Consider the following 15399-nt stretch of genomic DNA (forward strand, 5'->3'; position numbering starts at 1 on the left):
CTCTAGTACCATTAAATGACTTTAACGTCCACAATTTACAAAACCTTTTAAAAAATAATTTAGGATGATGTTCTATTGTGGTATATATATATATGTGTGTGTGTGTGTGTGTGTGTGTGTGTGTGTGTGTGTGTGTGTGTATGCTTTTTGTTACCACTATTCAGCCTCATTTAAGATTTCTTTACTTCATAAGCTGAGCTTCACTGGGGTGGGGGGCATTTTAAAATCTTGTCTCTGGGCCCACTCCAACCTTGCTATGCCCCTGCATGGGAGAGTGGCTTGGTGGCAGCACCTATGCTGCCAAGGTAGCTAATAATAATAATAATAATAATAATAATAATAATAATAATTATTATTATTATTATTATTATTATTATTATTATTAAATTTCTATACCGCCCTTCCAAAAATGGCTCAGGGCGGTTTACAAAGAGAAATAACAAATAAGATGACTCCCTGTCCCCAAAGGGCTCACATTCTAAAAATAAACATAAGACACACACCAGCAACAGTCACTGGAAGTACTGTGCTGGGGGTGGATACGGCCAGTTACTCTCCCCCTGCTAAATAAAGAGAATCACCACAGTAAAAGGTGCCTCTTTGCCCAGTTAGCAGGGGTAAGACACAGTGATACAGAAACCGCTCTCTCTCTACTTCTTAGTGCTGCATGAATTAGCATTGGTATAGTGCTAGGGGTCACTATACATGATAGTCATCTCACCCCAAACACTGGTCTGTATCTATTATACATATGACAGACATACAGCATTTCGAAATGATATTGCTAGCCTGGAGGATATCCAGGAGAGTGGCAGGTTGTGGAAGAGGGCTGGAATTAACCCAGCTGGCATAAGGTACTACGTGGGTAGTGGAGTTATACAAGGCAGGGCACAATAAGATGTCTGAATCTGATTGATTCCCTATATGTTGAGGATGGAATTCAGTCCCCATTCAACTATAATGCAAAGCTGCTGAAAGAGGGATTGTTCAGTGTCATGGTAAATAATAGAGTGAGTTGCAACCTGGATGTATAGTAAATCACTCTCATTGCTCTGGGGCCACTGTAGAGTCTGTCACAAAATTAAGATTAATAATTTAAAACTCAGTCTTTCATTGAAATTCTTGTTTCTCAGAGTTTTTAGATATTTGCTATGGAGTCCAACATTCCAATGCAATGTAATGATTTCTGTTTCTCTACCATCAAGTTAGGTTTCCCACTTGTCCTCAAATATATAGATATAGATATAGATATAGATATAGATATAGATATAGATATAGATATAGATATAGATATAGATATATAGATATATATAGTATGTGTGTATTCCTAGTTCATCCACAATGAAGATTCAGTAATCTATGGGGAGAGATATCATCTATGGAGACAGAGAGATATAATCTTTGGAGATTCTGTATAGCCATAGATGACTGAATCTTCCTGGTGGGTGAACCGAATCTTGCTTCCATATTGTCAAGAAAATCCCCTCAGTCTGATCAATTTGTTTCACTTTAGATTGCCTGTTTTCCTGACTGCTTGTTTTTGTTCTTTTGATTTTAGCTTTCCAGCTGCTACTCTTCCTCAGGTAGGGAAGTGGAAAGACATGATCGGCACAGCTTTCTCACTTGCCATTGTGGGTTATGTGATCAACCTGGCCATGGGCAGAACTCTTGGAAACAAGCACGGCTATGATGTGGACCCCAATCAGGTAACATTCGTTGGCTTTTAGCAGAGAAATTTACAGAGGAGTGATTCATGCCTCTCACTCATTTGAAAGGTCTGAACTGTGACTGTCAAACTTGGAATATGGCAACTTGTCCCCTCAAGATGACAGTACTTGAATTAAGGTAGGTAGCCCTTAAAGTTAAAGGAGGTGGACCCTCTAGACTTCAATAATTCGACCACTGCTGAGAGTTTCCCTTCACGGTCAAACTACATGTGGTGTTAAATGCATCACACACTGGCCCTGACATGCTTCCATTTTCTTTGGCAAATAGTAGCATGGAACTCAGGCCCCCATGGATTTGAACTCTGGGGAGTAAGGGCCTTTCAAACTACCTCCCTGCCACAGACCTGATCTGGATCAGACCCTTCTCTCCCCACAGTGGCTGCTACTTGCCTAGAGAAAGAAAGCTCTGATTGGTGCCAGATTAGGATCCATGGCAGGTGGTAGGGTTAAAGCCATCCCTACCCGGCCTCCGAATCACAGTCCTGATCTATGAGGGGCCCTATCCCACTGCTGTTTACCAAAGACAATTGAAGCACACAGGGCCATTGACGCATTCATTGTCACGCGTGGTTGCTCATGAATGCACCATGTGTTCACTGTCAGGGCAGACCCTGCTTAGCAAAGGGGACAATTCATGCTTGCTCCCATAAGACCAGCTCTCTTCCTAGCATGGAGAACACACAGGATCTGCCGAATGGGAAGAGCTTTCATTGTGGAGTTAGCTATCACATGGAGTGATTTAACAGCGGCCACGTTGTAGCCATAACATACTTACAACCAGTGTACAATACCCTTTATATCCTTTTCTGTGCCATTGTTTTAAGCAGCTGCTGCACACAGAGGCTGGACACGCAGGGGTTAGCTAGTTCAGAAGCCCCAGTGGTGTAGGGAGGCCAGTGGCAGCCCTGGTTCAGAACGCTGCCAGCGGCCCCCGTAGCCATGCTGCTCCCTGTGTCTGACGTCCGATGCAGCAGCTCAGTTTTTCAGAAGCTTAGCCAGCGTTGGCTTCCCAGCCCGGCCAGGAATGCGCCTTCCTGCCTTTTAAAGCAGGGGGAGCCGCTCCCAGCCATGCTGCAAACGCAGCGCGGGCCAGAATTTGCTCGCAAATGGGGAGCACAGCCCCGTTTGTGAGTGAAACCACGCCCCCTGCATCTGATGTCAGATGCAGGGGCGTGGCTGGGGTGCCAGGCGCAGACCCTGAGCATGGCAGCCTGGGTTCTTGGTGGGGGGGGGAACCCACCACGCAGTGGGGGCTCCACCCCTGAGAAGTCCTCCTTGCTTGATATTCTTACATTGTTTGTTTCAGGCCCCTGACCCAGTCACTTGACCCAGAGAAAAATCTGGAGCAGCTGCTCAAAAACTATTTGTGAGATATTTAGCAATTGAAGTAATTAGCCTGGAAGGTCTTTCAGTCAAACTAAACAAACTTACGAACTCAAAACTGTGCCAGCCCAAAATGCCAACTGTGCCCTGCGCTTGCACAACTGTTGCTTTTAAATAAGATGTAGCCAAGTGTGCCATGAGTTACCGGTGCGGAGCCTTTCCCTATCTTTTGCTCCTCAACTGATGATTCACATGGGATGACACTATCAGATTAGACTCGTAATTAAGAATCTTCTTGGCCCAGAATTTACAAGAGAATCACATGGAGTGCAGGTTTGACTCAGCACATCCTGGAATACTTGTGGAATGAACAGGGCCAATATCCGTGGAGTATAGATGAGCCTCAGAGCCACCTAATGGTTCAGCGGGGAAGTAACTTGCCTAGGGAACAAGAGGTTGCTAGTTCGAATCCCCGCTAGTATGTTTCCCAGACTATGGGAAACACCTGTCTCGGGCAGCATCGATATAGGAATATGCTGAAAGGCATTATCTCATACTGCATGGGAGAAGGCAATGGTAAACCACTCCTGTATTCTACCAAAGAAAATCACAGGGTTCCGTGGGCACCAGAAGTCAACACTGACTTGACAGCACAGCTTTAACTTTATAGATGAGCCTCAGGAGATGGGGTAACAACTATGCAGGCCTGCTGGTGGCAGTCTTTGTCTAAATAATGCCACCCTCACATCTGAAGGCCAGGGTGTTAAATGGCCGTTTGGCCTATTTCTTGCATCCCAGCAATTGCTTCCAAAGGAACCTGACTGTGAGGGCAAGGTCATGATGTTTGTTGCTGCCTACGCTGACTGATTCATTCTTCTTGCTTCTCTAGGAAATGCTGGCCCTGGGCTGCAGCAATTTTTTTGGATCTTTTTTCAAAATCCATGTGATCTGCTGTGCTCTCTCCGTGACCCTAGCTGTGGATGGAGCCGGAGGAAAATCTCAGGTTAGTTTTTTAACTTCTCTTCTAACAAGCACAAGGTTCCACTGTCAGGATGACATGATATTTTTAGGTCCAAGTCCCTCTTTGTGATAAAGTATTTTTCTCCCCTTAGATGGCAAGCTTATGTGTGGCTGTGGTAGTGATGATAACCATGCTGTCTTTAGGGCTCTACCTCGGCCCTCTTCCCAAGGTAAGAACTCATTCAGCAAGATCTGGATTAAGAGCACATGTTTCCAGGTTGGATGCTGTTGTGTAGTATTAGAATTATCTCTTCCTTTATGAGCATATCTACATACACCATAGACAAACTGAATACATTTTCACTCCCCATGGAATCTGGGGACTGTATTTTCTTGAGGAAACAAAATATTAGCCCTATTCAGACATTTTATTGTATGTGTGTATGAGAGTCTGTAACACGTACTGTACATCTGTTTGTGTGAAATGAATCTGGGTACAAGGTCCTCAAATCCAGGGTACTGATACGAAGTGTACTACTATAATGCATTGAACTTAATGCCAGCATACCACTATGCATATACAGATCTGTACATGTGTATACTGTACGCATATTGTAAATGTGTGGAACAGAATGGCCGTAGTCACACGTACACTATAACCTTAGTTAACCCTGACAGAGGTTTAAAATCCTAACTCCAGTTTGCACTGCAGACGTACAACAAATCGCCAATAGCCTAATTGGAGTTGAAGGAGTGGGCAGCCCCTCCCTACTGCTCGGCCACCCAGCCCAATCCCAGTCAGCTCCACGATCAGACTATGGGGAAAGCATCACAGCATCAACTGCTCGGCCACAACTGACTGCCATCTCCAGCGAGGCATGCTGAGCGTGATCGTGTATTTTTGGAACACTCCGACCGCTCTTGGCAGAGGAAGCGCATTGAAAACCATTTAAATGCCCTGCAGTACCAGTGCTGCTTCGGCTATTCATGGCACCGCTGCTCCCCCAAGTGGCCCCACACCCCGGAAGCACCACGCAAGCTCCAATTTCGGGGGGGGGAGTCTCAGGGGCAGGGGAGGAATCCCACTTTCACTGCCGGAGGGGAGGGGGAAATCCACATTCGCTGGAATGGGCTATGCAGATGGGTCGGATGCTGGAGATGGGGATCCTGTCCCACCATGACCATGGAAGATTTCACGAGGGGAGACCCCAGCAGACCACTGCAGCCAGACCCATCACAAAGCTTCTGCATGCAATTTGCTGCCCAGTACACTCACACTCTAAAGAGAGGGCCAGTCTACTGAGGATATGCCTGGTCCGTTCCGGCATTATCCCCGCCCATGGACTGCGAGCTCAAGATTTGAGCCGTCCACTTAACCACCAGGAAATCCAAGGGGGCCACACTCTAGTGGGGGCCCTGACTCTGTTAAAAATAGAGAGGGGCCTACTACTTCCCTCTCCCCAAATCCCTCTACAGCCTTGCATGTACCCCAGAGGACATCTCCACACCCCATGTGCCATTCCCAGGCTGCGTGCACAGCCATGGGGTGGGCAACAGGAAACTATATTCACTCAAGTTTTGAAAATCCTGGATCAGGTCCATCTGTGTGCAGATAAGCAGGCACAGGGAATTGCGGAAGAGGGCATTTTTCTCTGTTCCCCCAACTGCAGGGCAGTTGGGTTGATGGTAGGGGCTACCGGCAATGGCACACCTGTGCACAGGTACGGATGGCCAGGCAGGGGGCTTGTTTCTGAGGTGCCTCAGCTGATCAGGAAAGCAGTCTCCGGGATACCACCCACCACTGCTTCCCAGCACACAGCAACACAGCTCTACTTGCAATACCCATGGCCTGACACTCTCGTGAGCTGGCATAGTCTGCATGGGCTTTGGTAGCCATCTTCATCACAGAGGAAATGTCACTCCAAGAACTGGAGTGATTTTTATCCCACTGGCCCTGCTCATGATTAAGCCAGAGTTATAACCCGCCCCCACTGGGTAGTGGCTGGGCCCCACTTCCCCAACCTTTTGTAAAAAATAGAGTAGATCCCCCAAAACCTCCCTACACTCTTCCTCTGTGCAGACCTGTAAGCACCCAGAGGGCATCTAAAAGTAAAGTGTACCGTCGAGTCGGTGTCAACTCCTGGTGCCCACAGAGCCCTGTAGTTTTCTTTGGTAGAATACAGGAGGGGTTTACCATTGCTTCCTCCCATGCAGTATGATATGACACCTTTAGAAGGCCGCTTTTCCCTTGCCCTGGCATGTGTGCGGTGTTGGTGGAGGGGTGGATACTGGCATTGACCTTTCCACGCATTCAAAACTCCTGGTTCCCGGGCCTTCCTCTCACCGTATGCAGATCTGCAGGTGCGGGGATGGACGGAAGAAGGGAGCCTCCATTCTCTGGACACCACTGGACAGTGGAATGGCCATTCTGGGGCACTGGCAAGGGTACACGTGTACAAATTGATGTGTGGGCAGGTGGGGGGCACAGTATTGCAGCAGTTTGTTCATGGTCCTCAAGACCATGAATGTGTTGCCCAGGAAAGCACTCCCTGTGGCTGCAAGCCAGAAACCATTCTTGCTCTATTCAGAACACCCATGGCCTGACATTCTCATGAGGGAGGTGTTAGGTGGAGAAGGGGATGGATTGTCCTCTTGAATCAGTTCTGCTGTTTCCAGGCAATACCCTTCTCTCCTCTCCACTCTGATGGTCCATCTCATGAGCTGTCCAGGGGTGTCCTCATGGCCTGTCATTTTCATGTCCGGCCACTGAACCCTGGGTTGGGTGGCTGGATCCTTGAAAAAGCATCTCACTTGATCTAAAGCTAGTTGTCCTCTGCTAACTGAGCCAAGAGGCACCTTTTTAAAGTGATGATTCTCTTTAATTAGCAGGGGGAGAGCAACTTGCCCTAGCCATCCCCAGCACAGCATCCCTCCAGAGGCTGTTGCTAGTATCTATCTTATGTTTCCTTTTTTTAGATTGTGAGCCCTTTGGGGGCAGGGAACCGGTTTGTTTGTTTGTTTGTTTGTTTGTTTGTTTGTTTGTTTGTTTGTATGTAAACCACTTTGGGAACTTTTGTTGGAAAGTGGTATATAAATATTTGTTGTTGTTGTAAGACTGTCTTCAGTGACCGTGAAAAGAATATAATTTGTCTGCTTGAAAATCCCTTCTTGGGATTCATAAGCCTGATCATGCGCAAGCCATTGGGGGTATGGACCCCCCAAATGGGGAAAGGGCTGGCTTTCAGGCCCTGCCAATAATACCCCCACACAAACCATTTGCATGGTTGAGGAGCAGACCCTTCCAGGCTGGTCAGTCCAGGATGGGGTGTGTCAGTGTCCCTTTTGCCTGGCAACTTCATAGCTGCACAGCTGATAAGAAGTGTGTAGCTGATCTTTTGAGTGGCTGCCAGCGAGTAGTGCCAAAAGCATAGAGTGGCCACATCCTTGGGTGGGTCTGCACCGCTGCCTCTATGACTGGTGTTTATGGCCAAGTCTGCCTTTGGGCATAACTCTTTGGCGGCAAACCCATGGTTGTCAGCGGCGAAGCTTAGAGAAAACCTCAGATTCCAATTGAAGTTGGGCAGGGCAAACTGGAGTTAACTTCAGACCCTTAACTGCAGTTTTGTGCATTCTGACGTACTACTGTTACAGCCTCTGGCAGCTTTAACTGCAGTTAAAGTGTGTGTGTGATCTGGGCCAATATGTGAATATCATGTGAGGAGAGCTGGTCTTGTGGTAACAAGCATGACTTGCAAAGAAGGGTCTGCCCTGTAGGGGTGTGCTCAGACGATGGTTCGAACCGTAGTTCAAGCACCGGTTCAGTGGAGGGAGGGGAGCAGAGAGCGGGAGCTCTAAGAAAGAGGAGAACAGATCCTTACCTGCTCTCTGCCGCCCCATGCAGGTTCCTGCTGGGGCGGCGCTCAGCCCAAGAATCCCCACACAGTGCCAGCACACACATGGTGCCCACACACGTGTGTGTGCCATCTGCGTAGTCAACATAGTGTTGCTGACCATGCAAATGGCACTCGTGGGTGCATGGATGCCATGTGCATGCTAGAGCTGCACAGGGATTCTTGGGCCGAACATCGCTCCAGCAGGAAGCTGCATGGGGTGGCAGAGAGCAGATAAGGATCTGCTCTCCTCTCTCTTAAAGCTCCCCTCCCTGCACCAAACTACTGCTCAAACAATGGTTCGAGCACACCCCTACTGCCCTGGTTTGCATTTGAATGGGAGACTACATGTGAGCACTGTAAGATATTCCCCTTAGGGGAGGGATTCTCAACCTTGAGTCCCCAGATGTTGTTGGACTCCCATAATCCCCAACCAAAGGCCATTGGGGTTGAAAATTATGGGAGTTGAAGTCCAATAACATCTGGGGACCCAAGGTTGAGAATCCCTGCCTTTGGGGATGGGGCTGTTCTGGGAAGAGCACCTGCATGCTTGCATGCTGAAGGTTCCAGGATCCCTCCCTTTCATCTCCAGTCCAGACAGGGCTGAGAGAGACTCCTGCCTGTAACTTTGGAGGAGCCGCTGTCAGTCTCTGTTGACAATACTGAGCTAGATGGGCCAATGGTCTGACTCAGCATAAGGCAGCTTCCTAGGTTCCTAATAGGACTATTATCGTGTGGTATATTTTTTCCTCATCTTTATGAACACATTCACAACGCAGACTTAAACTGGTCACCCACTCTTCCTAGGGAACACTGGGAACTCTATTTTTATTAGGGAACCTAGGGGTGTCTCACACTCTCACCAAACTACAATTCCCAGGATTCTTTGGGGGGAACCATGGCAGTTAAGCTGGTGTAAAACCAATACTAATGAACTGATTATTTATTATTACTCAATAATAGATTAGTAGCATAACTATCTTTTATATCTTCAGTGACTCATCTCTAACCAAGCCAGGCCCACTTTCTGAAACAGGCATGCACTGGTCACATTATTATTTATTTGTTCGATTACCAAACAAACCTGTCAGACAGGCTGGCTTTTAGGCTTCAGAGGGAGGCTCCCAGAGAATTTTTCCTTAAAGGATAATACTCTAGCGAAATTCATTTTGAAAATAAAAAATAAAAAGCCTAAGCATATACTTGAGTGAGTGAGTGAGTGCCATCAAGTCGATGTCGACTCTTAGCAACCACCTAGATAGATTCTCTCCAGGATGATCTGTCTTCAACTTGGCCTTTAAGGTCTCTCAGTGGTGCATTCAGCTGGTCGTCCTCTTCTTCTCTTTCCTTCAACTTTTCCCAGCCGGGTTAAAAAGCCGGGCTAGGTGGCACTGCCCCGCCTGGATTGATCCTGATCCTGGTGGTTCTCGTGCACAGCCTAACTCAGCTGTGCTTCCCTGGCCTAGGTTAGGATACATGTAAGAACAGCCTCTATATGCCAGTTTCCATAAAACCAGGCTGGGCTGGCCCAAACCTCTGGCAGCACCTGAGGCAGTAGAGTGAGACAGTGGTCTAGCCCACTGTTCTGTTCTCCTCCATACTTCCCTTTGCTCCAATCTTTGCCATTTGAAAAGCCGGGGAATGGGAATGGAAGGAGGAGCTGTGCTGGTGGCTGGCATGCTGCTGGCTGAAGGCAGGTAGAGGTGCAGCAAGGCAGCCAGCAGAAACAGCCAGAGGCAGCTGGTGAGTGTGGGGTGCATTTGGCACATCTCCCTCTGAGGTGGTCATCTCACTGTGTGTGCCTTATAAACAGGCCAGCCCTGAAAGGACTGGAAAAAGACCGACGTGTGAATTTTAAAATGAAACTTAGTTTTGGTTATAGCCAACAATGAAGGGACCCAGAATTACGTGAACCAGTGATCATGTAATTCTGGGCCCCTTCACTGTTGGTTACAACCAAAACTAAATTTCATTTTGAAATTCACATATCAGGTTTTTTCCGTTGCTTTCAGGACTGGCCTGTTTACAAGGCACAGTGAGATGGCCAGCTCAGGCAGGATGTGAGTTTCACTCTGATCTGTCCCTAGAAGCCATTGATCTATAAGACAGTTTGGATTTACTTAGGCGCTGTCACAGAAAGATGAGGATCACACTATATTAACTATTCATTTGAAAACATGCAGCAATGTTTTCCTTATGGCATGCTGCTCTAGAGTGACTGTAGCTGACATAAGCAGACATTGCATTGGAACTGCTAAAGTGCACAGTTTTCTTCTGCGGTTTTCATCACCCATTATGTGTTGTTTATTGTAGGCTGTGTTAGGTGCTCTGATAGCTGTGAACCTGAAAAATTCTCTCAAGCAGCTGACTGATCCTTACTACCTCTGGAAAAAAAGCAAGTTGGATTGTGTGAGTAACTTGTGCCAAGTGGCTTGGGGAAGATGGAAGGAATCTATCTGAACTTATTGCCCAGTATGGGTTAGGTCATTCCTGTGTAAAATACCAACATGAAGTCTAGGCAAAATTTAAAAGCCTTCTGTGGGGTGCTTTGTAACCAGAGATGCTTGTCTTTTGTATTCTGTATGCCGGAAATTCTTCATGGGGTTTCATCTTGTAAGATTTGAATTCCTGAAGGGCTTTTTAAAATGAACGTTCAGAACTGTGCAATGGTATGTGAATAATTTGTGCACGTAGCATGTGCCACTACAACACACACCTGTGCATGGTCCTTGTCTGTGCACAACATACTTTGCTGTCTAGATGCACATTCCATGACTTTGAGAAGCTTACATCAAATGGGGGGAAATCCTCAGAACTGGAAATTTGACAGCACTATTGCAGAAAAGTATGTTGTTCATGGGAATAGCAGTAGTAGACTCTGAAGGAAGCATCTTTGGCAGGGGTAGGCAAAATGTGTATGCTTGAACAGGGTTTAGGTTCTAAAGGAGCCTGGACCACTTCACTTTTCTCATTGTTATTAGTCACTTTTTACACCATCTAATACATTACAATTTTTGCATGGCTTGACTCTTTGAACTGCACAGATGTTCTTTTTGAACTGCACATTATGTGTCTGGACTACACATTAAAAAACAAAACAAAACCCTGGGTTCCTGAGAAAGCCAGGGACTTCTTAAAGGGCAAGTATCTAGTCCACAAGGTTATGGAGATTATATTTCAGCCATGTCTCTGCTTGCAAAACAACAACAAAACTACAAGCACTCAAATATTTTGTTCAGAATAAAGCAATATTTATTTGTTTTAAAAGGAGTCACAAAAGTTGACTGCATATTTAGGGGTAGATTACATGTGATGCAGAAGATCACCTGCATCATTTTAGTTCACTATAAGCAGCCATGGAAGAGCCCTAATTTAGATTGGTGCTAAATATAAATCAGGGCTAAATCTAAAACTTGCTTGCCCGCAAAGTTGCTATTACTCATCTTGTCATTCCCCCTGCTTCCACAACTAATAGCTTCAGGGGGCATTTAAATTGAACACAAGAGAACTTGCGTTTTGGGCGGTATAGAAATGTAATAGATAGATAGATAGATAGATAGATAGATAGATAGATAGATAGATAGATAGATAGATAGATAGATAGTTGGGGAAGTGACACTAATCTTTTGAGAGAACTCTGAGAGTGTCAACAAACATGTGGATAGAAGTGATCCAAATGATGTTGGTGCTGTTCACATGAGCAGCCCTACCCAGACTTGCACAGCTCTACCCAGGTAGGGCTGCTCGTGTGCAGTGCTGGTATTGGGCCTGATCCTGGTGCTGCTTCACCGGGTAGCCCAAGTTTCACCCCACCACACACACCAGGCTATTACAGAGGCAGAAGCGTGCAAGTGCACCCTTCTACCCCAGTCTTGTGCACGCTTAGGATGCCTGTAGCCCAAGCATGACAAATCTGGGTGCAAGGGCTCCCAGCAGTGGGGGAATCCCCCAATGCACTGCCTCCTGGCATGGTGCATTGTGGGATGCTGGAGGACTTCTGCTGCTCACCTAGACCCTACTCGTGTGCTGCACAAGTGGCAGAGCTTTAGAAGCAGTGGCGATCGTGTGTAGGGAGGCATGTAGGAGCTTGCCTCCCCGCCTGCCCTCCCCACCGCCAGGTACCTCAATCATGAGAATGACCATTGTATACTTGGACTTTCGAAATGTTTTTGACAAAGTCTGTCATCAAAAGCTCTTAAGTAAATTTAGCAGTCATGGGATAAGGGGATAGGTCCATTTATGAACTGATAACTGATTAAAGGAAACAGAGCACAGAAATAAATGGACTAATGTTCACAATAGAAAGAAGTAAGAAATTGGATCCCCCCACCCAGGAATCTGTGTTGAGACCAGTGCTTTTTAATTTGTTCATATATGATTTAGAAATTGGGGTGAGTGGCCAAATTCTCATTGCCTTGTCTCAGAAAGGATATTATAGGACTCAAAAAGCTGCAGAAGAGAGTATCCAAACTGATCAGGAGGTGAGAGGACTTTCCTATGAGGAAAAGCTACAGCATTTGAGGCTACAGAATTTGAACCCCTGCTAACTGGGCAAAGAGGCACCTTTTTAACATGGTGGTTCTCTTTATTTAGCAGGGGGAGAGTAACTGGCCCTGTCCACCCCCAGAACAGTACCCCCAGTGACTGTTGCTGGTGTCTATCTTATTTTTCTTATAGCTTGTGAGCCCTTTGGGGACAGGGATCCAACTTATTTATTATTTCTCTATGTAAACCACTTTGGAAACTTTTGTTGAAAAGCAGTATATAAATATTTGTTGTTGTTGTTGGCTTAGGTGGGGGAAGTCAGATAGCTGTAAGCTGTCTCCAGTTGCAGAGGCGAGATGCCTCTGAATAGTAGTTGCAGGGCAGCCATGGTAGGGGAGGAGGGGGGTGCATTCCTTCATCTCCTGCTTGTGGACATCTCAGAGGCCCTGGGTCACTGTAGAACAAGCCTTGGGATTGATCCAGCAAGGCTGCCGTCATGACATGGAGGAAAGGTTAAAAACGCTTCCTCATGTCCCAGATCTAAATCAAGGGAAGTGGGCACAGCTGCCTTTAGTGAATGGAAATAATAGTGCAAGTAATCCAGTCACAGATCTCTCACAGAATACATGTTGGTATTCAGTCTGATAGCAGAAATTATATTGCCTTGTCATATAATTACAACTTCCTTGCTGAAGTTTATGAATGCATGTCCATGGATTAGAAACGGATGTTACTGCTTGAGTTCAATAAACCTATTAGTTGAGTTGAACACTCTCATGAGTAATGCAATACACAGGCATGCACTGTTATTACAAAGTCTGTGGCTAAATTCTACTAAGGTGCCAATTACCTTTAAGAGCCTGTTACTAACACTATTAATACTGGTCCTGTCCAATAACGTCATGACTTAAAGCTCTTAGACAATGGCCCTTTAGTAAATGAGAGAGACCTTCAGAAAGAAGATAAGGATTCCAGGCACTGGGTGATGTAAAACTCCCTAATGCATGGAAAAAGCAAGTGAGATTTACAAACATCTGACTGCAAGATATTTTGTTTAAACAAGATTTTAATCAGTAAACTATATATGTGCAAATTGAACCAATGTCCTACAAGTTTCTCCAGAAACTGCTTTATCAGTGAAAAGAATAATCCAGATTGTCCAGCCACAGACATTAAGAGTTTTCTCAAAATACTGCTCAAATAGAAGGCAGGAGAGATGATGTGCGGGGGTTCTGGGTGCACAACTGTGAATGGTTCATATGTTATAAAGGATCGATTCTGTCCTGAAAGATGCTGACATTACCTGACCTAGTGGAACACTAAAGTTATTTACTATTTATTTATCTATCTATCTATCTATCTATCTATCTATCTATCTATTTATTTATTTATTTAACATATTTTTATACCACCCAAAACTTACGTCCCTGGGCAGTTTACAATAAAACAAAATAAATGACAACAGAAAAAGTTAAAACAATTTTAAATTTTAAAAACAATGTTAAGACTATTAAAACAGTATTTAATTAAAAGCCTGGGTGAACAGATGCATCTTCAAAGACTTTTTAAAAGTTGTCAGAGATGGGGAGGATCAGCAGGGAGCATATTCCGAAGCTCTGGGGCAGCAGTGGAGAAGGCCCATCCCCAAGTAGCCACCAGACGTGCTGGTGGCAACTGCAGATGGACCTCTCCTGATGACCTTAATGGGAGGTGGGTTTCATGATGAATAAGACTTTCTCTTAAATACCCAAGGCCCAAGCTGTTTTAGGGCTTTATAGGTTATAAACAGCACCTTGTATGTTGCCCAGAAATTATTGGCAGCCAATGTAGCTCTTTCAGTGCGGGAGTAATATGGTCTCTCCAAGATGACCAAGAGACCAACCTGGCTGCCACATTCTGAACCAGCTGTAGTTTCCAGACTACACACAAGTGCAGCCCCACATAGAGAACATTACAGTAATCTAGTCTGGAGATTACCAGCATAATTAGGGGTGCACTTAAGTAATTTTGGGGCCCAGACCACCCCCACCACAAGCCCCCCCCCACCACCATGAGGCCCCTTGAAACCTACTTTGGGGGCCTCCAGCCATGCTGAACCTATGTGTTTTTAAAAAAAATTTCAGCCATCATGCAGCCGAGGGGCAGCTGCTGTGGGGTGAGCCAAGCAGTCCTTCTCTCCCTCCCCCTAGCACCAGCGGCTGGAGCAACACTGGGCCTGTCTGTTCAGCCCAGCATCTCTTGCTAATTGTTAGGTGCACTTGTGAAGTTGAGAGATTGTTGCAAGCCTGTGATGTCTAGCCAGCTCTGCGTTTGCAGTATGACTGGAGCATCTCTCCCAGCCTTTTAAAGGCAGGGAGAACCGCTCCATCCACGCTGCGAACACAATGTTGGCCATCACCAACTTAGCTCCCATACGGGGCCGCTCAGCCCCATTTGGGAGCTAAACCACTCCCCCCACATCTGACATCAGACGTGCGGGAACATGTCTGGAGTGTAAGGTGCAGGTTCTTTTAACCCGTTCGCTCAATGATGGCTCCACCCCTGGTCTGCACCACTTTGAATACTTTCAGAAGTAGTGTGAGAAACCATTGAAGTGGATATGCAGTTGTCTGGAATTTCGATGTCTTGAGTCTACAACATAACTTCAGGCTACAATATCCAAATCATAGCTCTGAAGGCTATTTAAAATTTGTGTTCCATGCCCATCTACTTCATTCAAATGTCCACAGCCCTTTCCATCCCCAGTGCAAGGAAGTGACCTGCTGTGGTGTTTTTCCTTTCTTTCCACAGATGGTCTGGGTGGTGAGCTTCCTGTCAGCTTTCTTCCTGGGCTTGCCCTTTGGACTTGCCGTAGGAGTGGGTTTTTCCATCCTGGTGGTGGTTTTCCATACCCAGTTGTAAGTATAAGCAATAGAAATACACAACATAGGCCTTTTCCAATTTTTAAAAACAATGGTTTGTGTCAGAACTTCAAAGGCAGGTGTGTCTAGCAGCACATGAAAAATGAAAGCACC

The 15399-nt window shown here is 46.0% G+C and overlaps 1 protein-coding gene across 1 annotated transcript in view; it reads left to right on the forward strand.

Annotated features, from left to right (window-relative positions):
* SLC26A9 (solute carrier family 26 member 9) overlaps window positions 1–15399 on the forward strand; it is a 61555-nt gene that overhangs the window by 25968 nt on the left and 20188 nt on the right. The window contains exons 8-12 of the mRNA XM_053248532.1: window positions 1559–1706; window positions 3940–4053; window positions 4163–4240; window positions 10214–10309; window positions 15176–15282. Of these exons, the coding sequence (XP_053104507.1) occupies window positions 1559–1706; window positions 3940–4053; window positions 4163–4240; window positions 10214–10309; window positions 15176–15282 (543 nt within the window). The remainder of the gene's footprint in view (window positions 1–1558; window positions 1707–3939; window positions 4054–4162; window positions 4241–10213; window positions 10310–15175; window positions 15283–15399) is intronic.

Source organism: Hemicordylus capensis, chromosome 4 (assembly GCF_027244095.1).
Source record: "Hemicordylus capensis ecotype Gifberg chromosome 4, rHemCap1.1.pri, whole genome shotgun sequence".
Lineage (NCBI taxonomy): Eukaryota > Metazoa > Chordata > Lepidosauria > Squamata > Cordylidae > Hemicordylus > Hemicordylus capensis.